Source organism: Monodelphis domestica, chromosome 8 (assembly GCF_027887165.1).
Source record: "Monodelphis domestica isolate mMonDom1 chromosome 8, mMonDom1.pri, whole genome shotgun sequence".
Taxonomy (NCBI): Eukaryota; Metazoa; Chordata; class Mammalia; order Didelphimorphia; family Didelphidae; genus Monodelphis; species Monodelphis domestica.
Window position 1 is genome coordinate 236375745 of NC_077234.1, and position 26772 is coordinate 236402516.

Sequence of the window (26772 nt, forward strand, 5' to 3'; positions counted from 1 at the left end):
GAGAAGACAGAGCATTTGTGTGAAAATTTAATTTTAAGTTCCAGTGTGTGGATGGGATGAATGTCAGGAGAGATGATCGAGAACCCTGGATTTGTGAAAGAAATAAAGTGAAGAAAATTTTGCTTCAATATGCATTCAGCCTCCACCAGTTACTTCTATGGCAGGGGATAACCAAATTTTTCTCAAGTATAGGCAATATATGTCTTCTTCACAACATGACAATCCTAGAAATATGTATTGCACGCTAACACGTGTACAATCCATATTATTACCTGCTGTCTCAGGGATGGGTAGGAATGAGGGAGAGAACATGAATTTCAAAAATGTCAGGAAAGAATTATTAAAATTGTATTGACATGTAATCTGGAAAAATATTTTTTAAAATATTTTATTTGATTATTTCCAAGCATTATTCATTAAAGACATAGATCATTTTCTTTTCCTCCCCCTTAACCCCCCCATAGCCGACGCGTAAATCCACTGGGCATTACATGTTTTCTTGATTTGAACCCATTGCTATGTTGATAACATTTGCATTAGAGTGTTCATTTAGAGTCTCTCCTCTGTCATGTCCCCTCAACCTCTGTATTCAGGCAGTTGCTTTTCCTCAGTGTTTCTACTCCCACAGTTTGTCCTCTGCTTATGAATAGTGATTTTTTCTCCTAGATCCCTGCAAATTGTTCAGGGACATTACACCGCCACTAATGGAGAAGTCCATTATGTTCGATTATACCACAGTGTATTAGTCTCCGTGTACAATGTTCTCCTGGTTCTGCTCCTCTTGCTCTGTATCACTTCCTGGAGGTTGTTCCAGTTTCCATGGAATTCCTCCACTTTATTATTCCTTTTAGCACAATAGTACTCCATCACCAACATATACCACAGTTTGTTCAGCCATTCCCCAATTGATGGGCATCCCCTCGTTTTCCAGTTTTGGGCCACCACAAAGAGCGCAGCTACGAATATTCTTGTACAAGTCTTTGTGTCCATTATCTCTTTGGGGTACAAACCCAGCAGTGCTATGGCTGGGTCAAAGGGTAGATATTCTTTTATCACCATTTGGGCATAGTTCCAAATTGCCCTCCAGAATGGTTGGATCAGTTCACAACTCCACCAGCAATGAATTAATGTCCCTACTTTGCCACATCCCCTCCAGCATTCATTACTTTCCTTTGCTGTTATGTTAGCCAATCTTCTAGGTGTGAGGTGATACCTCAGAGTTGTTTTGATTTGCATCTCTCTGATTATAAGAGATTTAGAGCACTTCTTCATGTGCTTATTAATAGTTTTGATTTCTTTATCTGAACTGCCTATCCATGTCCCTTGCCCATTTATCAATTGGAGAATGGCTTGATTTTTTGTACAATTGATTTAGCTCTTTATAAATTTGAGTAATTAAACCTTTGTTAGAGGTTTCTATGAAGATTTTTTCCCAGTTTGTTGTTTCCCTTCTGATTTTAGTTATATTGGTTTTGTTTGTGCAAAAGCTTTTTAATTTGATGTAGTCAAAATTATTTATTTTACATTTTGTGATTCTTTCTATGTCTTGCTTGGTTTTAAAGCCTTTCCCCTCCCAAAGGTCTGACATGTATACTATTCTGTGTTTACCCAATTTACTTATGGTTTCCTTCTTTATGTTTAAGTCACTCACCCATTTTGAATTTATCTTGGTGTAGGGTGTGAGGTGTTGATCTATTCCTAGTCTCTTCCACACCGTCTTCCAATTTTCCCAGCAGTTTTTATCGAATAGTGGATTTTTGTCCCAAAAGCTGGGATCTGTGGGTTTATCGTATACTGTCTTGCTGAGGTCGCTTTCCCCCAGTCTATTCCACTGATCTCCTTTCTGTTTCTTAGCCAGTACCAAATTGTTTTGATGACTGCTGCTTTGTAATATAGTTTAAGGTCAGGGACTGCAAGGCCCTCATCATATGTGTTTTTTTTTTCATTATTTCCCTGGATATCCTTGATCTTTTGTGTTCCAAATGAATTTTGTTATGGTTTTTTCTAAATCAGTGAAGAAGTATTTTGGTAGTTCAATGGGTATGGCACTAAATTGGAAAAAATATTTTAAAAAAAGTTTACAAAAAAAAAAAGAGCCTTGGATTAGGATTTCAAGAACCTGTACTTCAATCCTAAATCTGTTACTACTCATGACCTTGAATAAGTCACTTATACTTTCTGGACTTCATTTTCTTCATTCATATAATGAATAATAATTATACTTCAGCATAATTGGTTTCCTTGGTAATGGAGAAGATTTAAAAGTGAAGAAGTGACATAGAAAGAACTGTGCTTACATTAAGGTACAGCAGGAAGTCCCTGGGTCAGGGAATTGAAGCTAATTCTAGCTCTGCTCAGCTGTGTGATCTTGGGAAAGATATATGACTTTTTTAGGTCTTGATTTCTTCGTCACCTGTGAAAGGAGGCAACTGGCCTAGATGATGGCTGAAGCCTGCTATTACTTTTAAAATCTGATAATCCTTAGAGCTAGTACAAGGCAAGTAAATCTTTTTAACTTCTATATCAAAGGAAATGAATTGGTTTTTAATAAAACTGCTTCATACGTCAACTTTGAACCTTGACGTATAAATAAAAATCTGAAGGTCTAAAGATGTTTTAAAATTTTTTCTTTTAAGTGCTCCAGAGATTTGACAGAATCCAGATGACCTAGAGAATAATGGCAAACATTTGGAGGAATGCTGAATGAAATTTAAAATGAACCACCATGCTTAAACTCAAGAACTAGTATATCTGATCAATTAGGAACAAATGGAATCAGAAACAGGTGTTTTCTGAAAGTATCAGAAATGGTCTCTAGCCTTCAACAGCTATTACATATTATATAAATGTTTAGGTCACAATCACCCAAAAGAAAGTGAAAGAGAGAGGGGGTGGAGAGAGAGAGAGAGAGAGAGAGAGAGAGAGAGAAAGAGAGAGAGAGAGAGAGAGAGAGAGAGAGAGAGAGAGAGAGAGAGAGAGAGAGAGAGAGAGAGAGAGAGATATCCTATCTAACTTGACCTGAATCTAACGAGGTCACATACATGATTTCCTCAAGTCCCCAATTATCTCATGTGAGTCCTGATAGCCTTCCAAACTTCCCAGGAAAGATTTTTTCCTAAGGGCTTAAACCCTAATTTGGATGAAGACTACCAACTCATCTCAGTTGCTCCCTAGTTAATTCCTCTTGGGCATGGAACTGGGGTTTAGTCAAGTTACCTGACAAGGAAGAGTCTGGAGAAACAACCAGAGTTGCATGCAAGTATGACTTGAAATTCCTCATCTCTTACTAAATAGAATTACATCTTCTAACAAAATACAGCTAATCTATTTCTTAATTTCCTAATCCCATTAAGATTCATTTCCACTGGGTGAATCACTAATTTGAGTAAAGGATTCCTGTCATCAAAGAAATGGATAAGCTAAAAAGTAGATGGGCTTACAACAACATGAGAATCAGAGATAATGGATGGGCAGGACCCATGTTCCAGTGACAACCTTGCAACATCAAAAGAAAGTGGAGAGCCTCCACCCTGCACAATGGGTGGATCCTGTGTGATGAATTTATGGGAGGATATGGATAAACATCAGATGTAGGATGGGTAGACATGGTTGGTATATGTATCACTGGAATAAATATCCATATGAGAATCACTGCCTCAGAGAGCACATCTATAGCCATCTGGGATGGTTCCCTTTACTTAATATTTGGGAGAAGCTGCTTTTATCACATAATAATTTGTTAATTAAGTCTTGATTCAAGTTATGGGAGAAGGTGGAATAGATCTGTGATCTCATTGATATTAGAAAATTCTTCCACCAATGAAAATCCAATACCTTTTCTGTAACTTCAGAATTAGCCCAGAGGGCTGACAAATCAAATGACTTGTCCATGGTGACAAAGCCAATGTATGTCCAAAGCAGAACTCTAAGCTCTAAGAGCTTAGAGCTCTAAGACCCACTCTCTATCCACTATCTCAAGCTGTTCTTTCTTGATTCATTTTAGGATGAATTGAAAATATTCTCTTATATTCAATAACATCCAAGAATTCTTTAATGATTGACTCCCATTCTTGGTCCAAGTTGATTTTCCTAGATTTTCCTTTTGTGAACTTCAACAATATAGCTTCTCAGTTATTAATAATTTCTGTTTATAACCAAGTTTAACTCCTTGACAGAGATTTAGGGGGAGTCAATTGTTAGGAATGTTAGGAACTACTGAAATGAGACAGTTAGTCAAAACTGTCACGTCCCCATGTGGGTCCTAAAATGAGTCAAATACACTTCTCACCATCTAAAATGCTAAAATATGGGGTTGTCTCCTTTCTAGTCTACTAGATCCTTCCTCACCCAATAGATTGAGAGTCCAGACCTAACAGTCATCAAAAGTGACATCATTTCTTTTTCTGTCCAGAATACCAGATCATTGGCTCATCTAGCTGAGTATCTAGCCACTTTGTCAACTATTAATATTGCTGTGGGCTCCAGTCTCTACGTCTTGGAGAGAGTCTGTTGCCTGTCATCCTTTCTCTGTATGGCAAATGTCCAGCAGGATATCTACCACCCCTGACCTTCTCAGGGTCTCTTCATTCATTACTTAGCACTGTACAGCACATCATTCTTTCCTGAAGCTTCAGAGCCTCTAACTGCAAAATCTCCCAAAATATACACAGTAAGTCTAGCTAAGTGTTTGCAGATGGGGTACAAAGCCTGGCAATGTTGAGAAAAATGGGGATTGGAGAGCTGAGGTTGGATATGCTTGGGTGGTAAAGTGTATTAATGGGTTCCTTGGCAGTATAAACCAATATGTACATTTATTTAAAAAATATTAAAGTTCTCTCTCTCTCTCTCTCTCTCTCTCTCTCTCTCTCTCTCTCTCTCTCTCTCTCTCTCTCTCTCTCTCTCTCTCTCTCTCTCTTTCTCTCTCCCTCCCTCCTTCTTTCTCGCTCTCTCCCTCCCTCCCTCCCTCTCCCTCTCTCTCTCTCTGTCTGTCTGTCTGTCTCTCTCATATATATATATTCACATACATATATATAAATATATATATACATATATATATAAAGAAATATTTTTTATAACTGACCGTATGCCTTGCTCATTCCTAGTGACAATTCTCAAGCTGGGCAACATTCACAAACATTTACAAATGCTGGCACAGATACTTCGATATGGAAGCAGCTTTAGCTGCAGGTGCTGAATGACTATTAGCCACTGCGATCTGCCAAGTGGGAACCCACCAGGGAAACAAAGGAATAGGTCAAGTGCAATGGCTAAAAGAATAAATGAGATAATGAATGGAAAGTGTTTTGCAAACCTTAAAACTCTATTAAAAAAATATCAGCTACTCTTATTGTTAAGAGCAGCTGCAACAACAGGATAATGGTGGTACCCATGAAAGGACCTAAATGGGCCTCACATGTTGTAGGTGAGGAGGACAAAGAGATTGATTGATAGGAAGGAACAAAAAATGGAAATGAGAAGAATATCCTCTCTTGGCATGAATATTGTAGCATGTCTGTAAAACCTAATTTAGGTCCTTTCATGAGTACCATCATTATCCTGTTGTTGCAGCTGCTCTTAACAATAATATTGTCCTTTAGCCATCACACATGACCTAGTCCCTTCAGCTCCATTGTGGAGCTGTAAGAATAGCCAGAAGCTGGAAAAGTCTTAAGCCGCATTGTTCTATCACTAAAAAGCAGTGTGGGGAGATAGAGAGCTGGCCCCCAAGTTAAGGAGACACAGGTTGAAGTCTCTCCTCTGACACACTATTTATGGGACCCTGAGAAAAACAACATAACCATTGAGGTTGTTGTTCCATGGTCCTCTTTAAAATCATAAGTTGTAGAGACAATGCCAACCAGTTCTGATAGAGGGAATAACTCATATGTTTCTCCTTACACCAATGAAATAAGCAAACAGGTCCAGACCAAAATAAAACAAAAAACAAAAAACAAAAGGATTATAGGAGTCAGAGTTGGAAGGGTCATTGGAGATCATCTAATCTTTTTTTTCTCCTTTTTTTTAATTTAGAAAATTTTTCCATGGTTACATGATTCAGGATTTCCCCTCTACCTTTCCTACCTCCTCATGGAACTGACAAGCAATTCCATTGGGTTATACATGTACCAATTGTTCAAAACCCATTTCCATGCTATTCATATTTGTAGTAGAGTGATCTTTTAACATCAAAACCCCAATCATATTCACATTGAACCACGTGATTGATTATATGTTTTTCTTCTGCATTTCTGTTTCCACAGTTCTTTTTCTGAATGTGGATAGCATTCTTTCTCATAAATTCCACTAGAGGGGGTAGCTGGATAGCTTGGTAGCTCAGTGGATTGAGAATGAAGCCTAGAGATGGGAGATCCTGGGTTCAAATCTGACCTCAGACACTTCCCAGCTGTGTGACCCTGGGCAAGTCATTTAACCCCCATTGCCTAGCTCTTATCACTCTTCTGCCTTGAAACCAATACACAGTATTGATTCCAAGACAGAGGGTAAGGATTTTTATTAAAAAAAATAATGATACTACTAGCATTGCTGCTAGTAGAAAAGTCTATTACATTTGATTGTGCCATAATGTATCATTCTCTGTGTACAATGTGATAATCATCTAATCTAATCTTATTTTAGAAAAAGGTGATTCATCCAAGGTTACTGATTTACCAATACTAACTAGATTATTTATATAGTGTGGTATCACTATTAATTTGTCCTAGGTAGATAGGCTGTGAATTTTGTGACTTGAGAAAAATGGCTCTCAGAGCAGTCTTAAGGATTCTGGCTTGGCCAGTTATATAAAAAATATATTTATTGTAAGTAAAAAAACAAACAAAGAAAGAAAATGATAGAAAAAAGAAATAAGTAGAAAAGAAATTCTTATAATATGTTGATCCCCAATCTAATAAATTCTTATCTAACCACTCAATCAGTCTCACCCACAGGATCTCTTCAGTCCTCAACAGAGTTGGGGCTACACTCTCTTCCTATCTATCTTATCCCCAAATACTTAAATCTACCTTATCCTATCTAAAGTCTTAACTTATACACAAAAGAGCAAATTGGTTTCTCTTCTTAACTGTATAGTTGGGAAAAACAGCTCAAAATCTCCACAGCCTTCCTCCAGACTCACAGCAAACCAGCTGGGCTTGCAATGAATTTTCACCAAATAATCTTCTTCGCTGTTATGGTCTGCTAGATGAAGTTTTGATGTAGAAAAGCAACTGAGAATTTCCCAATCTAGCCAAGTAGCTCTTGAAACCTCCTATCATGACAGGATCAGCCCCAAAGAGTGCAAAATCAGTTGGGTAACAACTATCTCTCAAGGCACTCTGGGAAAATCCATCTCTAAAATTCCATTTAAAGAAACCCAACTTAACTCTCTTATGCATCTATAAAATGTTATGTTACTTAACTATATTTCCTACTGAACTCTTAATTAACAAATATCTTACATTACACAAGTAGTAGAATTGGGATTCAAATCCGCATTCTCTAATTCAATACTCAAAGTGTTCTTGTTGTTTCACCACACTGCCTCACCTACATGTTTGAAGTGTTAACTGTCTCTTAATTTTCTCTCATTTCAAGATAAACTCCTTGACCAAGAGCTAAAGGGTCTACAATTTAAATGACTTCTTTGTCCAACTACCCTCATTTCTATCTTTCCAACTTGTTTCTCCCTCTTAAACTTTACCGTAAGTTACTTCCATGATGGGTATACTTAGGAATAGCCTGGAGGTTATAATCTCTTCTCCAGATTTTCTTCCTATGTAGGGCTTTCCAAAATTACTTCCATCTGGACCCACTCACTTCAAACTTCCCAACAAACACCAGGATTTTTTTCCTTCCTGGTCCACAAATTATTTCAGTATTTACATCCAACCAATATTAAGTTTTACAAGTCATTAGTTTTTCATCAGTTGTGTTTAGACACATATGTGTGTGTGTGTGTGTGTGTGTGTGTATGGGGGGAGGAAGAGAGAGAGGGAGAGAAAGGGGGAGGGAGGGAGAGAGAGACAGAGAGATGGAGAGAGAGACAGAGAGAGACACAGAGAGAGAGAGAGAGAGAGAGAGAGAGAGAGAGAGAGAGAGAGAGAGAGAGAGAGAGAGAGAGAGTATACAGTGTTAGGATCACAGATCCAATGTTAGGAAGCCATTTAGAATCCCAGAATTATAAAACAGTTATAATAGTCCTAGGAGCCATCTAGTCATCTTTCATAAGAGTAAACTGAGAACAGGGAAATGAAGTAAATTACCCATGGTCCTATAGGTAAATATAATAATGATGATGATGGTGGGTATTTTTGTAGCATTTTAAGTTTTGCAAAGCTCTTTTATAGATAATTCATTTGATCTTCATAATAACCCTGTGATATAAATATTATTTTACAGATAAATGCAAATAATCCTATTTAAAAATTGATATTACTATTTACAAATAAATATTATTTTACAGATGAGAAAACTGGGGCAGATATAGATGAAGCAATTTACCCAGGATTACAGAGCTAGTTAAGTGTCTGAGGATGGATTTGAACTCGGTTTTCTGAGTCCAGACCTAGTGTTCTCTCCATAGACTCACTCAACCACCTCTAAGAGGCAGGATGCAAACCTTAGTGTTCTGTCTCCAAAGTCAATGTTCTTTCCACTGTTTGTATCTGCCTTGATTTATCTGGATCAACTCCCACATTAGTTTACAATATTATATTGTTATATTAGATAGATGGGAGATGGCGGGTAGTTGGAGGTAAAGCTGGCTCAGCTTCTTTGACTCGACAGAACCTTGAATGTAAAATGTTCTTTTTATGCATCAATTATTGCCTGACTGACTCTTGAATTTATCCCTGCTTTACAGTGCCCTCTGCTGATTCAAATGAACTATAACCCAGCTGTCCTTTGAAATGGGCCCTCATGATTGGGTGTAAGAGAGTACATTCATCACTTCTTTTTTTAGATCAAGACATAATTCAGAGACACCTGACAGCCCCTAAAGGCATGCACGAGTGCTTGTTTTGTGTGAAAGCAGGGCTAAGAGACTTCAGGGGCCCATGTCTGTTGGCTTTCCCTTTGAGGGAACAGGTACCCCATGGAAATGGCATGTTTTGAATGTCCTAATATTAAAATCCAAGTCTCCAAAGCCTCTGTGTGTTTTCTTCTTGTGTTCATTTGTTTGTTTGTCCAGAGGCAAAAATGTAATGTTGGGAGCTGACATTTCCCAGAAATAATAACGTGGAGGCCAGCAGACCATCATTAACACCTTACTAATAAAACCCCTAAATCCATTCTCAGTGGCCTGAGGAGTCAGAATGAGTCTCTTTGAATTTTCCAAGCAGTAACTAATTTTCCCAAGAGAACCTAGCAACTATTTTTATGACATTAAGCAAGATGCAGAGGTTTAAAAATAGGATTCTAGAGGAAACCAACTATATTTAAATACAGTTATAAAAATATTTTAAAACAAAAACAATTTCAGGGACTTCAGATTATTGGATCAGGACCCTTCTCTGGTCTAACCTCACAACCCTATGAGGTAGATGCTATTATTATCTTTATTTACAAAGGAGGAAATTGAGACAGACAGAGAGTATGTGACTTACCGGGGGTTATATAGGTAAGTATCTGAAGCCAAATTTGAACTTGGAAAATGGCAACACCTTGCTGCCTAACATAACAAACAAGTTAATTTTACAACTAAGGTAATTGAGATACAGAAATAGTGAGATAGGTATTCAAGGTCAAGAAGTTATAAATAGTAGATGTCAAACTTGAACTCAGCTCCAAATCAAATACATTTTGACTCCAAATCAAGTACATTTTTCCTAAAGCTAAGCTGCCTTCTCAGTTCTCTAGGACCACCCTACTCTTCTTTGAAGAATTTCTTTTATTTAAAATTATTCTCCTTACTGCCTTAACATCTTAACATCCCCATTAATATGGATTTGTTGGCTTGCTTATGTAGGATATAAGGATCGAAATAGATTTGGGGTACAAAATGCCTTAAGCAGGGAGTCTTAGCTTTTCTTGTATAATGGACCCTGTTGGCAGGCTGGTGAAATGATGGACCTCTTCTTTTTAATTCACAATAGAAGGAACTCCTAAATTTCAGTTCGTCTATTAAGAAGTAGGATATTGTGGGTTTTTTCTCATTCAAGTTGATGGATCCCCCTGAAATCTGTCCACAAACTTGTAGGTTCTTGGACCTGAATTTAAAAAGTCAACTCCAGGCTAGAACAACAGATGGGGGTGGCTGTTGTTCAGTGGTTCTCAGCTGAGTCTGAGTCTTTGTGACCCCGTTTGGGGTCTTCTTGGCAACGATACTGGGTTGGTTTGCCATTTCCTTCTCCAGCTCGTTTTATAGGTGAGGAACTGAGGCAAACAGAGTTAAGAATTTGCCACAGGTTACACAGCTAGTAGGATGATAAGTCCTGCTGAATCCAGCTAGCCCTCTAGAGCCACTGTGCCTGCCACCCAGCTGCCCTACACGGATGTAGGTATGGCCCAATAAAGCAGACTCCTTCCTGTAGAGAGAACTTGTTGGGGGCCAGAAAAGAGCAGACTTGGGATTTCAGATGGAGGGAATGAAGAAAGAACAAGCCATTGTCACACGATGTCTACTTCCTACACCATTAGGTGACAGAGCACCGGCTTCCTTTAGCTGCTCAAAAGAAACAACTGAGTTCCACAACAAGTTAGCAAAACAATTAGTGGGAAAAAGAGAATGGGGGTATTGCTGGTTTGGGACCTCTCATCCCTTTATTCAACTAAATATGTCTTTAGTGTTGACTCGAGGACCTGTTTCCTGCTGTTTGCCAGGGCACTCACATTGCTGGTTAGGGATGACTGTGCTAACAAATTCTAATAGCCCTAGTCAAAACTAAAAAGGATAGAGAAGAGGCGAAGACCCTGGAGGGGTTGAGGGGGAAAGAAACCCTCTGCCTCCCCCAAACTGGCCATGACACAATCACAAAAGAGAAGTCATTTAACATACCCTCTTTCCTTGGATATTAACTATTGGCTAGTAACTTGTATTCTTCACCTGCTGGATTCGAAAAGTAGTGCTGACTCACTTTAATTATTAAATAAATGTCTGAGAATAGAGACGACACCAGGGAGAGTTCCACAGCCTGCATCCCTGTGGAGTTGGCCATTTCCTGACTTAGTTGGCACAGCTGGATGTCAGGATGTACAGAGAAAAAAATGTATCCAGCATTTCTGGTAACTGGTTGAGCTCTCCGTCTGAGCAGAACTGTTTCCAAGAGGCAGAAGTGATAAAGCATGGAATAAATTCACGCTGTTTCTGGTCCTGTCCAATAGCTGGACCTCTTTACCAAGATTACAAAAGTTTTAGGAACAAAGAAAGTTTTGAAAATCTGACAGCTCTCTCCCTTTTTTGGCCAAGCTCTACCAATGACCATAGATATTTTAGAGAGATGGAAGTTTAGGAAAGGGATGGGTCCATAAGCAGCAACGCTCCAAGAGCCACAAAGAAATGAATGTTGGTCCTTACATGGGGAAAAAAGACGTTTGCATCTGAAAGGCACTTTTGAGGTAAAAATTCTCGTGTTATTCAAAATGGTATCATAGAGAAAGGAGCGAGCGAGGATCTGTCTTAAATGAGATTACTCCTGACTTTACTCTCTACCTCCTTGTTACTGCACTGTTTTTCAGCTTCTTAGTACAAGCTTCAACATGTTTTGTTTTGTTTTCCATTTTGTTCAGAACAAAGTTAGTCTGTTCCCCAGGGTGCGTCTGGTAGGAAAACGACAACCATATTTATTTATTTAATCCCAGCAAACTTTGCATGCAATGCCGACTCACGCAAGGAAGACACACATTACCACCATTTCAAGTTTAAAGTTTCAGCAAGATGTAAATGTCCCAACTGGGCACTACAATAAGAGGTCCTAATCTTTCTATACCTGTGTTTTCAGTTTGGTCGCCTTCCTATTCCCACTCCCATTACTTTCCACCTTCCAAACGTGACCAATGAATACAGAGCCTAGCACATAGTAAGTGCTTAAAAATGCTTTTAGACCAATAGGCTTCTTAATGATGAAATGCTACAGGGAAAATGTGAATGTGTTGAGCTACGTGTTATTCATAACAAGTATCCCTTTAAATATTTATTTAGACACATATATGTATATGTTTATTTGTGTGTACTAATAGGCACCATATACGGTTCAGATTTTGGATTTCCAAATCAAAGGATAGCCAATACCAAAGAGACATACATTATTTAATTGTTTAAAAAAGGACCCAAACCAGTGTGCTAATTAATAAAAAAAATAATTAAGCACTTCTTGTATTTATGCTTAACTGAGCTAAGGGATGAGAACAGCCATGCAAAAAACAAAGATTGCTTCTTGCTTATGTTTCAACAGGGTGTCTGGGGGGGCAAAACTTGGGGGAAGAGATGGTGAGGGAGACAATTTGTTCTGGAACATAATAGGGCAGGAGGGCATTTAGAAGTAGACTGGCACAGTCCATCCAGAAGCAGCTCATGGTTTAAGAGAGAAGAAGAAGAAATGTGCACTAGCCAAATAATAATCATTCACATAGAAGAATAATTCTAAAGTCAAAATGATTCAGAGGTTTTCCTCATTTAATCCTCCTGGTATTATATTGGGGGGAAATCTTTATTGTCCCCAAATAAGTTGCTTTGGAAGTTTATCTACCTCAGAGAAAAGTAATTATGGTTTGAAATGTCAAGTCAAGGCTTGCACAGTTTTCACTAGTTCTCTCTTCTTTGTAGTAACTCAGAGAGAATATATTTCTACATAGTATCATAGAGATGGTGATTGCATGAACCCTTAATAAGGTTAGAACTATTTTGGCTCCTCTGGTCTGGAGAGAAAGACTGTTAGATTTAAAGTTGGTAGACCTGGGTTCTAATTTTGATTTTGCCATTTAGTAGTAAGGCAAATATTATATTTCGCATAGGCATAATGCTTTAATTAATTCAATTATTTTATTAATACTAAGTCATTAACTAATTTACAAATCTAATATAAAAGAAAATTACATTATCAAATAATTGAATTGAACAATAAGTGTTTGGGATTCAGTGACTTTGTAAAATAAAAGGGTTTTCATTTAAATTGTCTCAGGAACTTCCTGAAGATAACCTGGCAAGATCCAGGACCAGGCACAGGTTTTCTCTAGACCTGAACTGCCAAGCCTCAATGCCCAATGCACACTTACCCAAGAGACGCTTTTAAGAGGAATTAGCACAAAGGAAGTGGTCAGTGTAAGGATACTCTCAAGGTGTCTCTGAATAACTTTCCTATTGACTCTGAGCCATGGCAAACCTATATCAATCAACAGAGGCGCTGCACTCTATGAGCAAAGCAAAATCACAGAAGCACAAAGAAATGCCACCTGGGCAAATCCAGAGCCACCTCCATCCACTCTCTCCCTCTCTTTCTCTCTCCACATACACATCCATATATACACAGACACACATGAAGACACATATATAATTTATGTTGTTATGGTATATTACATCATATTATGCTACACTTATACAATATTTAAATTATATAAGCATATAGAGTAAGTCTATAATATAAGCGATATTATATAAAATATGCCAAGAGAACAGCCTCTTAAGTGAGGGTTAGTCAAAGTCAGGCGTCAGAGAGGTGCGTATGACCGTTCACTCTTGGGATTCTACGTGTGAAATGCTCACAAACACTAGCAATACACAAGTACCCAAACAAAGCCTTACTGCTAAAAATATCTATGAATGGGTTTCTAGTTGTCGTTTGCAAACAATCTTAAATTCATTTCAATCCCTCCGAGTGAGGACGAGAGCCCTAGCAATTAAAAAGATTTTGAGAAGTAAAATGATATTGGTACACACATAAAGAAGAAGATCTTGGCCACGAAACTACAGAGACTAGACCTTATGAAACACAGTATTTAAAGAGTTGTTGGCCCTGCCATATCGACCAACCATTTTTTTCTCATTGTCTAATTTTATTTTAAAGTTCTTTGTTAAGTAATACTTCCAAATTCTGTATCTGAATTAAAAAATTCATCCGGGTGAGCACAATATATATTCTATTTTGCTACTTCATCCTCCCACACATTCTTTCTGAGGAATAGAAGGTTGTTTTAGATGTGAAATTTTTATTTTAAAATATTCTTTTAAATATAATAATATAGACAATTATTTAAGTGCTTCCATGTAAAGTGATTTTAATCACATTTTAATGTCTCATTTTCTCCCTTTTGTTGATTGATTTTATTCTAGTAAGTTATTTTCATTGTTTTGAAGAAAGTAATTCCTATTTTAAAGTAAATATACAAACACAAATATTTCCAGTTATACAAATTCAGAAGTGCCCAGCACACCATAAATATCTTATATCTGAATACTATTTACTGCAAATTGATTTAGTGTTACGTAAAGACACTCGTCTGAAAGCAGTCAGGTGCCGGCTAATTTGGGATCTCTTCTTCTTCTTCTTTAAAAAATGTATTTTTTATATGGAAGTGATCATTGTAGTTTATCTGAACAGGCAGATTTAAGGCATGCCCTCCTACTGAAGAGCCATTGTACTCACTGTTTCAAATCCTCGGTGTGGGTGATCAGGAAATCCTGCTGGTCTAGCCACTCTAAATTCATCGAAGAGCAAAAATGGATCCAGATTTTTTAACTAAAAAAAATATGAATTGGTTAGAGAGACCTTCAGAAGGTTTCATTCATTCTGATCAGTAAAGACCAAATACACAAAATACAGTAAAAGAGAAAGAACCATTCATCACTGTCTCTCACACTTGGTTTAGGTATATCACTGAAAAAGCGGGGGGGATCTCTATGTCTGGTACCTTGCTCTCCTTGGGTCATTATGGCCAATAAACTACCCTTATCTGATCAAAGGATCAGTCTTGCACTCCTAATTGCATGTATAAAATGCTTGGAAAGATGAGATAAACATAGAGAGGGAATTAGTATTCCCTGACTGTAGTTAGGCTACCAAACAGCCAAATTTGAATAAAGATAAATTATATTTACCATTAAGATCTGACGTTTATTGAAAGGAAGACATTGCAGTGGCTAGAGTGCTGAGTCTGGACTTTAAATCTGACCTTGGATTACTTATGTGACTTTGGGCAACTTTCTTACTCTCCTGTCTGCCTCAGTTTCCTGAATTGTAAAATGGGGATAATAGTAGCGCTTACCTTCTAGGGTTGCCGTTGAGGACCAAATGAAATATTTGTAAAATATTTATCAGATTCCTTGGCACATGATAGGTGAGATACGAATGCTATTTATTATTATTATTACTAAGTGGAACAGAAAAGACTAGAAATACTTCCTACTTCACTCCCCCCAAGATCAGAGCAAATTCTCTGTTTGGAAAGAACTACGTCATTCATTCATTCATTCCCCCTCCATTAACCATAAATTCAGCACATCCTTCCTATTGGCCACGAAATCAATGACATCTGCATGTGCATGGACTGCAGGCAATACCCTCAAAGGCAGTCATCAGAGTGGAAACCAAGTCCACTCTGTGGTGGCTAAAGAACCCATCCTGGATGGGAGAGGAAGGAAAAGAGGGATGACTTTGTGAGGGGGCTCAGCATCCATATTCCATGCCCAAGTGCTTTCTGCCCTAAAGCATCATTTCCACGGCTTTTTTTTTAACCCTTACCTTCCATCAATACTAAATATTAGTTCCAAGGCAGATAAGCAGAAAGGACGAGGCAATGGAGGTGAAGTGACTCACCCTGGATCATAGGAAGTATCTAAGGCCATATTTGAAGCCAGGGCTTCCCATCTCTGGGTTTGGCTCTCTAACCACTGAGACATGTCGGAGCCCCAAAATTGGGTTTTAATAAATGTTTATTGATTGGTTAACTGATCTCTGAGGAAGGTGGGAACCACAATTTAGCCAACAGCTACTTTTCCTCAGGACACTGACATTCCAGAATGAAGAAACAATAGCTTGGTAGTTTGCTAAAATCAAGAAACAAGCCAAGAGAAAGTAAACTAAAAAGGGCATGTCATGTCCCTTTATGTGTACTCCCAGAGTGCCTCACATGGAGTTTGCACATTGTGTCATTGTTGAGTCTTTTTTTAGTCATGTTCAAGTCTTCATGGCCCAATTTGGAGTTTTCTAGACAAAGATACTGGAACGGTTTGCCATTCCTTCTCCAGCTCATTTTATAGATGAGGAAACTGAGGCAAACAGAGTTAAGTGACTTGACAAAGGTCACACAGCTAGGAAGTATCTGAGGCCAGATTTGAATTTAGGAAGATGAGTCTTCCTGACTCTGGGTTTAGTATTCTATCCACCTTGCTTCCTTATTGTACATAGCAGGGACGCAACAAATACTTTTGAAATAGTCTTGGGGCAATTGGGTGGCTCAGGGGATTGAGTGCCAGGTCTAGGGCCTCAGATACTTCCTAGCTATGTGACCCTGGTCAAGTCACTTAACCCCTATTGCCTAGACCTTACCACCCTTCTACCTTAGAACCAATACACAGTATTGATTTTAAGATGGAAGGTAAAGGTAAAAAAAAATGAAAAAATACATACATGTCCTAGTTGTGTGACTCTGGGCAAGTCATTTAACCCCAATTTCCTAGCCCTTACTGCCTTGGAACCAATATTTAGGGAGGGAGGGAGACAATTTGGATATTATGCCTTCAGAAAACTTACGTGAAAGATTATAATTGGTAAAATAAAATATCTTTACACAAAAATCTGGCCTCAGAAACTCATAAATTATGAGACTGTAGGTAAGTTACTTCACCTTTTTTGCTTCAGTTTCCTCATCTGTAAAATGGGGATAGTTACAGCATCTAATTCCCAGTGTTATGTTTGTACACAGCTGCTAGAATGTGTAAGTCCTTTGACAGCAGGGACCGTCTTTTGCCTTTTAATCCCAAATGCTTAGCACAGTGTCTAGCAGGTAATTGGTATATATAATAAATGTTTATTGACTGACTGACTAACCTTTTTCTTAACACAGACTTTCTGTTCTATGCTTTTCTATCTAAAAATGGTTCTTTCCCCCACCTAAGTTCGGACTTTCATCCCTAAGCATTATTGTACACCTCTTCCAAGTGTGGAGTGGCTTGCCGCCGTTCCAAATCACACAGCACACAGCAAAGGTCCACCTTTACTTCATTTCCACACTGATCCTTCCTCAATTGCTCAGGGATCAAAATGCAATAACCATCCACCGTACCTCGGGTCTGCCGATGCTTCTTCGAACTCGGGCACCCACACCTTCTGCTTGCTCCTGGCTGAGAACAGTGAGCGTGACTTTTTTGGATTTTCCCATTGTTGTTTGAAGAGACTTTTAACGCCAAGCCTTTCCCCCTTTTCTCCTTTGATGGGAAGAGGGGAAGAAGAAAGAAAAGGAGAAACGCCGTCATCCGGGAGCGCGTGTCTATTCCTCTTAAAACCAACTAAACTCGTCAGAACCAGAAAAAGTTAGAGCTGGAAGGAACTTGGACCAGTCTGTCCACCTCCTTCCTAAAGGTGAAGAAAACCTTAACCCTTGTGGGCAAGTGAAAATAAATGCTACTGCGTTCTGCGAGGGCATCTAAGAGCTCGTCCTCCCCTGGGAAACTAGAAAGGTCACTTACACACACACACGCACATATTTAAACCCTCACCTTCCATCTTAGAATCACCACTATGTATTGGTTCCAAGGCAGAAGAGCAGTAAGGGCCAGGCAACTTGTGACTTGCCCAGAGTCACACAGTCAGGAAGTGTCTGAAACCAGATTTGAACCCAGGACCTCCAGGCTCCAGGCCTGGCTCTCTATCCACTGAGCCATCTAGCTGACCTCCATATATATATATATATATATATATAATACATAATATCATATTATATATGATATGAAATACATATACAATATATATTATATAAAATACATATAAATTATATATATATATAATATAAATTTTTAAACCCTTACCTTCTGTCTTAGAATCGATACTGTGTATTGGTTCCAAGACAGAAGAGCAATAAGGATGAGGCATCTGAGGTTTAGTGACTTGCTCTGGTCACACATCTAGGAAGCATTAAAAAAAAAAAAGCCTGGTTCTCTATCCACTGAGTCATCTAGCTGCCCCCCATTATACATACATATATATGTACATATTAAATTTTAAAACTCTTACCTTCTGTTTTAGAATCAATATTGTCTACTGATTCCAAGGCAGATGAAGGGTAAGGATTAGGCAATGGGAGTAAAGTCATCTGCCCAGGTCACAGCTGGGAAGTATCTGAAGTCACATTTGAACCCAGGACCTCCCATCTCCAAGCCTGGATCTCTATCCACTGGGCTACCTAGCCGCCCCTTTCTTTATAATGTTTACCCCCAAATGCATGCACAAGCAATTTTGCCCATTTGTTTGTTAAAATTTTGATTTCCAAATTCTCTCCCTCCTTCCTTTCCCTCATCCCTGTAGGAGATGGAAAGCCATTTGATCTAAGTTATACACCCAAATGCAATCTATACAAAGCATATTTCCATGTTAGTCACGCTGTGAAAGAAAACACAGAGCAAAACCAAACAAAAAGAAAAAGAAGAACGTTTTAAAAGTGTGCTTTGAGCTGCATCCGGACACTATCATTCCCTTCTCTGGGGGTGGATGGCCCTTTTCACCCCAAGTCCTTCAGAACTGCCGTGGATGCTTGTCTTGTGTCCAGTAGCCAAATCATCTATAGCTGCTCCGCACACAAGATTGCTGTCACTGTCCAGTGTTCTCCAGGTTCTGCGCATTTCACTTTGCTTCAGTTCATGGAAGTTTTCCAGGTTTTCCTCAAACCGCCCTGCTTGCTCTTTCTGATACCCCTCAGAACCCACCGGCACCACTTGTTCGGCCCTTCCCCAGTGGATGGGCATCCCCTCACCTGCCAATTCTTTCCTTCTACAAAAGGAGTTGCTTTAAATGTGGGGTTTTCTCCCTCGCTTTCCCTTTGATGTCTTTGGGATACAGACTTAGAAGTGGTACTGCTGAGCCCAAGATGTGTTTCCTAGCCGAGCCTTTGGCCATAAGAGAAGGTAACTGTATACACGCATATCTAGATCATCCCGGGGCTCCGTTTCAGTTCCAAATTCTGTAAGTGCAGGGGGTTTAGAAAGTATTTCCACACATTACCACTGCCTTCCCACGGCAAATCCTCCCTTCGGTCCTCCCCCTCCCGCTTGTGTAGACACAATACTCTCGCTAAGGCTTTTCAAAGGAATCGAGAAAAGGATGAAACCTCTTGGCCAAGGAGCATCCAAAGCCAGGCCGGCCTGTCGGGATGCTCAGTGACTTCCTTCTGGTTCCTGATACCTAGACAGCGACTGTATACTTACGCGGGCCCGCTGGGATGTGGGACCTGTAGGGGGTCGCTGCAGGAAGGTGCCTGGAGGGTCGGGTTCAGAGTGCACAGCGGAGTTCCCCGCACGCCTGAGAAACGCTTACTGCGGGAGATCGGGAGCTGTTCTCGGGGCTATATAGCGGGGGAACCCAGATTCCCTAGCTCACTGTGACTCAGCAGTTAGGCTGCCCTACAATCTGGAGGCCCAGCAAACAACTGAGGGGTGGGGTGCCTGCGATTAGGAAAAGGAAGATGGAAAGCTGGCATGTTTCGAAGGGCCCCTCGGTGTGGCCCAAGGGTTCGTGAGCAGGAAGGCTGCGTGTTTCTGTGCTTTGTACTTTATTCCGGTTATTCCTCCTCCTGTCGCTACTGTTTTTCGATTTAAGAAGCTTACGAAGGCTCCTGGCTGCGACTCCACCCCCGGCACCATTGGGAGCTCCCCCAGGCTCCGGGCTGTGCCGCCACTCCCAGCACTCCTTCTCAACCGCCTCCCGGCCCAGCCTCTCCCGCGCCCTAGAGAAGGAGAGCGCCCGGGCACGTCTCTGGGGACCTTTGAGCTTGTGGACTGGGCTGTGGCCAGATATGGGCGGAGATTCTGGGTTCACTCAAGTGCCGCAGAGAATCTCCGCCCTACGCAGTTTAAGGCAGACTGAGGCCAATTGAGTAGAGAAGGCTAGAGATCTTCCGGGTCACAGAGAAGATGCTCTGGGCATCACTTCAGGGGGTTTGCCACTGACGCTTCTGTAAAATAAAAGGGATCAAGACCCCTTTCCGGGGCAGAATTCTGTGGATGATGTCACATAACTTCATTGCGATTCAGAAGTCCTGTAATTTGATCAGCTCGGAGATTCCCTATATGGGAACCCCCTCCACTTAAGCAACCTGCTACCTAAATCAGTCTGGGAGAATTAGCTTGTCTGAGCTTCATAGAATTTAAATAAATCTCAAGTAAAATCCAGTCTTCTACAGGAAACCTCCTCCAGCCCTTCTTAATTCTAGTACTTTCCCTCTAGTAATTATTTGCTATTTTCTTGTATATAATTTGCTTTGTATATATTTATTTGTATGTTGTCTCCCCCATTAGAGTATAAGCTCCATGATGGCAGGAAATGTCTTTTGTTTCCTTATGTATCCCTCGTGTTTAGCACAATATCTGGCACATAGTAGGCACTTTTAAAAAATGGATTGACTAAGTGAACTGTGCTAATAAGCATCAGATAATCCAGCTTTGAGCCTAAGACTTTCCATCTTTTGACAGAGCAATATTTACAATGTCAGGTGATTTGGAGAATAAAATGAGGAGTATGTGAATAATAATAATAATGATAGGTGTTAAACTCCTTTTACCTAGTAAAGATTGCTAAACAGCTGCCTTGCTGGATTCTCTTGCATTATCATTAGTATTATAAAATGATAAGGTGGAATCAGTTTCCTAATATATAAAAATGGAGATATCTTAGGACTTCACCAGGTCCTTGTGAAATTTAAATGCAATAATTTTGTAAAGTGCAACATCACTGTTATTCACTCACATTTGTGTATCTTTTAAGATTGACATTCAGGGCTTGGTAACTAACCATCAGGAAAGGAGGAGCCACACACCTAATTGGGGAAGGACCAGAAAGGGAGTTAGCATTTATATACTGTCTATGTGCCAAATGCTTTACAAGTATTAACTGATTTTGTCTTCAAAACAACCTTGCAAGGTAAGTACTGTTATTATCCCCATTTTATAGGTGAGGAAACTGAGGCAAGCAGAAATTAGGTGGCTTGCTCCAGGTCACACAGCTAGTAAGTACCTGAGGGTGAAATATGAACTCGGCTCTTTCCTGACTTCAGCCCAGGCACTCTATCCACTGTACGACCCAGCCTCCATAAACAACACAGGCTGACTGACTAGGTGAGTCCTTAAACAATAACATATTTCTGGTCCCATAGTTGAAAATCACTTTGAAAATTTTGGTGTTTAAAATGAAATCTTAAAGCTAAAACAAATATCTCTCACAACACTATAGAGATTGGTGGAGCATGATTATACTTGTTTTTCAGATGAGGAAACTGAGGCTCAGATTTTTCTGTAATCAGTCAACATGTATTGATTAAGCATTTACTATGTGCCAGGCATTGAATCAAGGCCTGGGTATACAAAGACCTCCGGTTTTCTGGCTCTAGGATTCCAGGGCTCTTTCTGTCTCATTAACTGTTTCCAAGGAAATGTAAGACTATTAGCTCGTGATGGAGAGGCATCCTAATGGCAGTAAACAAACCGAGAGATAATCCCCAGATGTCTGTGTAGTCATTGGTCTCAAACTTTGCACCCTGCCTAGACATGAACTGGTTCTGCATATCGACTGAGGTATGAACAGTTTGGTGGATCCATAATTGCACTGGTATGGGAACTCCTCTCACCGATTCAGGTTACAACTCTGCGTATCTTCTCATTCTGTGTATTTCTTGCCTACACTCACTCAACCGGCTTCAGGTTATCAACTTCCCTTCTGAAGTGGCTCATAGAACTGACCAGGCAGAGCAATTTCATTAGAACTATCACCTCTCAGATTTTGATGGATTCAACCTAAAGCCACACATCCTTTGCTGGGTGCCACAGCAAACCACGGAGTCTTATTGAACTTAAGTCTACTAAATGCTCCCTTCTACATATGTTTTTACAGTTAATATTTTCCCCCAATTCAAATGGAGGACTTTAGCCTGTACAAAAGTCTTTCAGATTTACACCACATTATAAATTAAAATCAAAATGGACACATGATTTTAATTTTATGGATCATAGCATAAAAAAAGTTAGAAGAGAAAGATGAGAAACCTCTCTATGCCCTTGGTAAGAGAAGTATTCTTAATCTAACAAGGGAGAGAGGCAATTACAAAAGACAAAGTAGATAACTTTGATTATATAAAACTGAAACACGTTAGCACAACACCGTGTTTTAAAAGAAGAATGGAATTAGAAATAAAATATTTGGATCCGGTTTCTCAGACAAGGGTTTAGAATCCAAGCAAGTCATTCTATATGGTCAAAAGATATAAATAAAATAGTTCTTTAAAAAAATCTTAATATTATTAACAACTACATAAAATAATGCTCCAAATCACTAGGAATAAGAGAAATGAAAAATGAACACAACTCTAAGGTTTCACTAGATTCTGCAAAATTGGTAGAGATGACAAAAAATAAGAGTACTCAGTGTTGGTAGGGTTGTGGAAAGATAGGTACACTAAGCAGCTTGTTGGGCAATGTATATAGTGCTGGACCTGGAGTCAAGAAGACCTGAATTCAAATCCAGCCTCAGACACTTCCTAGATATGGGATCCTAGGCAAATCTCTTCAACCTCTATTTACCTTAGTTTCTTCAACTGTGAAACTGGGAATAATAGTGGCATAGATCTTTCTGATTTACTGAGAATCAAATGAGAAAATATTTGTGAAGTGCTTTGCACAGTGTCTAAAATAATAAGGAATATTAGTGATGGGTTAGAAATGCAGAACTAGACATAGGTTTTCAGATAAGTGAAGAAGTTGATTCATTTTGATGAAAACAAATGGTTAAAAGGAAATCTATTGGACAGTGGATAGAAATTGGCAAGTGATATTGATGCAAAAAAAGAAAATAAATATCATTGAAACATTTTTAAAATACAAAGAAGAGAATAGAATGGAGTTCAGGGATACAGATAAGCAGGATAGTTTTGTTACTATAGTATAAAATTTAATATAGACACGCATGTATTCTAAATACTATATAAAGATTACTTTAAAGTATTCAGTCTGTTTTTCTGTTCTTATTCATTGACATACTAATATTCATTGCATGAATAATAAAAAAAACATTAATGGAACAGAAAAATTATTGGCTTTGGAAAAGAGTTGAGAAGACATACTTTCTTTGCTGAGGTGGGGGACTATGGATGTGGAATGTTAAATATACTATCATATAGAATTAAAGCTTTAGTTGGTTTTGCTAACTGCTTTTAAAAAATCACTCCCGGGGGCAGCTGGGTGGCTCAGTGGATTGAGAGCCAGGCCTAGAGATGGGAGGTCCTAGGTTCAAATCTGGCCTCAGACACTTCCCAGCTGTGTGACCCTGGGCAAGTCACTTAACCCGCATTGCCTAGCCCTTACCATTCTTCTGCCTTGGAGTCAATACACAGTATTGACTCCAGGACAGAAGGTAAGGGTTTAAAAAAAAATCACTCCCCCCTCCCCCCAGCTTTGTGACAAGAGTTGGTTTGCTAGGTTGGATGGAGGAAGCAATATATTTTGAAACAGGTAGTACAAAAAATAAATGGTATTTTATTGACAAAAGATAAAAAAATAAAGCTAACTATAATAAATACAACTCATCATACCACAACACAAGATGATATGATAAAATATACACATAACTGGAACAGAAAGACATGAGTTTGAATCTAACCTCAAACACCTCACCGCATCACTCTGGGCAAGTCATTAAACCTCTGTCCACCTTAGTTTTTCTGTCTGTAAAGTGGGCATAATAATAGAACCTGCTTCAACTGTTTGTTGTGAGGATCAAGTGAGGTAATAATTCTAAAACACTTAGCATAGTGCCTGGCAGATTGTAAGTTGCTAAATGTAAGCTGTTATTGTTGTTATTATTATTATTATTATACATAAGACGGTGTGCTAAGTACAATAGATGGGTAGAATTTCTACTCATTTTGTCAAATGATGGGCAGGAAGGAGGGAGTTAACTGGGTATTTTAATGTAACAAACAAATCAATAATTTTTTTAAAGAAAGGAACTACTTCCAATGTCCGTTTATTTGAGATCCTTATGGATCCTTCACAAGCAATACTGACTCCACCTTGCTACTCCAGCCCCTACCTAGCCAGAGATTTTACGTGGTTTAGAACTGGAAGGTGCCTTAGAGATCAGCTAATCCAAACTCCTCTTTTTACAGTGGAGAACACTGAACCTGGGTGACTTGCCCAAAGTCAAGGGGGAGCTTCAGGATTCCATCTCAAGACCACTGACTCCAAATCGGGGACTTTTGCCACTACACCAAACATATTCCACGGAATATTTTTAGATATTCTTATATTGATTTATAAAATATTATACATACATTACATGTATACAGAATATGTTACATCTCATGTTTTAGAAAAAGCAAAGTTGCTGTTTACTATATAGAAGGTAGGTGTGTGTATATATATTTGGTAAATGGGGTGCTCAAGGAGGACTAGAACCTCTGGTGGAAGGATCAGTGTTCTGGGCACCATGGCGCCACCTAGTGGTTCCTGGAGGACTAGCACCTCTGGTGGAAGAGCCTTTGTTCTGTGCACCATGGCGCCACCTAGTGGCTCCTGGAGGACTAGCATCTCTGGTGGAAGAGCCTTTGTTCTGTGCACCATGGCGCCACCTAGTGGCTCCTGGAGGACTAGCATCTCTGGTGGAAGAGCCTTTGTTCTGTGCACCATGGTGCCACCTCGTGGCTCAGAGAGGACTTGCACCTCAAATGTGAGGCAGGTGAGAGCGCTCTCTCTCACCTGTGGCTCCAAGAAGTTGTTAAACCGTCTTCGCAGGGGGCGTAAACCAATTGAAGGTAGCTGAGAGGTTTCAAACCATGGATGAGTTAGGAGGGATAAATACCCCGAGAGTATGAAAGGGCAGATGAGAAAAGGTTTTCCAGTGGCGGTTCAAGATGGCTGAAGCAGGCTCTGCTGAGCTCTTAGATCTTAGTTAAAAACCAAGGATGCCAAGTCTGGAGTCATTCCGTCTGGCTTTGCTACTGGACTTTAATTACTCTGGAAGAGAGAGTGGGGCTGAGGACTTTGTGCAACTCTCTCTCATTTAAATCCAATTTATTCTCTAGTCAAAAGACATCGCCAGTGATGTCATTTGGGTCCTCTTTGAGTACAAAGGACAACAACCAACCTTATACATATATGTAAATGCATGACACACGCTTACAGGCATGTATGTAAACATGCATGTTTGCAACGCAGGTGCATGCTGTTCTTCCTGTGTGCTTACATGCATTATACATGCATATACACATGTATGTCACATCTGCCTTCTAGATGGCAAGCAGTAACTTTGCCTTTTCTACATATTCTTTTCCTCCAGCACAAGTAAGTATTTGATCCATTTTTGTAGAATCGAATCGAATTATCCCGAGTATCAATTGGAGTCCAGAGCTGAGTCAGGACTAATATCGGAAGCTTCTGCCTTGCCATGCAGTTCTAAAAGGACACGGGAATGGTTAGAATGGCAAAGGCTAAGTAAGTCATCCCTTAAAATACTGTTGCCCCATGGGCTCAATGGGTGACTCCTTCTCTTGGCTATGCCTACCTGTACCCTAAGGTACAAGGAGATTTATAGTTCTGGAGTGATGTCAGTTTGGGTCTTTCGACTTAGGTCCACAAGGCATCGGATTAGAGGCAGCGTGGCATTGTAGTGATGCCGGAGTGGACTTCTGTGCCTCAACAACTTGGGTTCAAGACCATCCGTGCCAGATACTGGCCGCATGATTCTCCGGGGTCGCTCAGAGCCTCAGACAACTCCCCAAGACTACAAATAACAGAAAGGGGACTTGGTTAAGGAAGTCCCTGCGTTGTTGAAATCACAGGTCCAGGCAACAGGCAAACACAGAAAGAAGTTCTAGACTAAGCTGTAACAATGGGCTGATGCCACAGTAACAATAATGTGGCTACACATTCACCCAATCACTCCTGTATACACACTATAATATATCATAGCCTGAGAAAGGGATATCCCCAGTTGTGTTGCTCAATGGGCCAAGCTACATTTCTCATATGGGCCGCTAGGTGGTGCCATGGCATAGGATCTGGAGTCAAGAAGACATCTTCCTGAGTTCAAATCTGCTCACTTACTAGCTGTGTGACCTTGGGCAAGTCCCTTAACCCTGTTTGCCTCAGTTTCCTCGTATGTAAAATGAGCTGGAGAAGGAAATGGCAAACCACTCCAGTATCTCTGCCAAGAAAACCCCCAATGAGATCATAAAGAGTCAGATACAACTGAAAAGAACAAATACCTTGATGTCTACCATATTCAGGAGACGAAGTTCATCTAAGTCTTGAGTTAACATTCATTACTTATTCTCTGAGCTCTTTGGCCTTACTTAACCGTTTCCTGATTTCTATGGTAGCAGTCTGTGTCCAAAGGGGAGCTTTTGTCTTTATTTTATCATTCTTTCCATTGAAATGCTACATAAACAAAGGCAGAGTTGTTGAAGTTTATTAGGAGCCCTTCTTCTCCCTTCCCAAACAGTCTTAGCTGTTACCGCTCTAAATTGGAATCTTTATAAAATGTGTTTTTACCTCTATTATTGTTCAGTTCAATCAAATCGGCGAGCATTGGCTAAGTGTCGTGTGTGGTTTCCTGTAGGATTGTGTAAAGTCCTGCAGAACAATAT

The 26772-nt window shown here is 39.6% G+C and overlaps 1 protein-coding gene across 1 annotated transcript in view; it reads right to left on the reverse strand.

The window, feature by feature from the left end:
• Positions 1-20082, reverse strand: part of PIR (pirin) — a 101175-nt gene extending 81093 nt beyond the window's left edge. The window contains exons 1-3 of the mRNA XM_001380933.4: positions 19349-20082; positions 17215-17356; positions 14577-14669 (exon numbers count right to left, since the gene is read on the reverse strand). Of these exons, the coding sequence (XP_001380970.1) occupies positions 14577-14669; positions 17215-17310 (189 nt within the window). The 5' untranslated portion in view covers positions 17311-17356; positions 19349-20082. The remainder of the gene's footprint in view (positions 1-14576; positions 14670-17214; positions 17357-19348) is intronic.
• Between the last annotated feature and the right edge of the window lie 6690 nt (positions 20083-26772).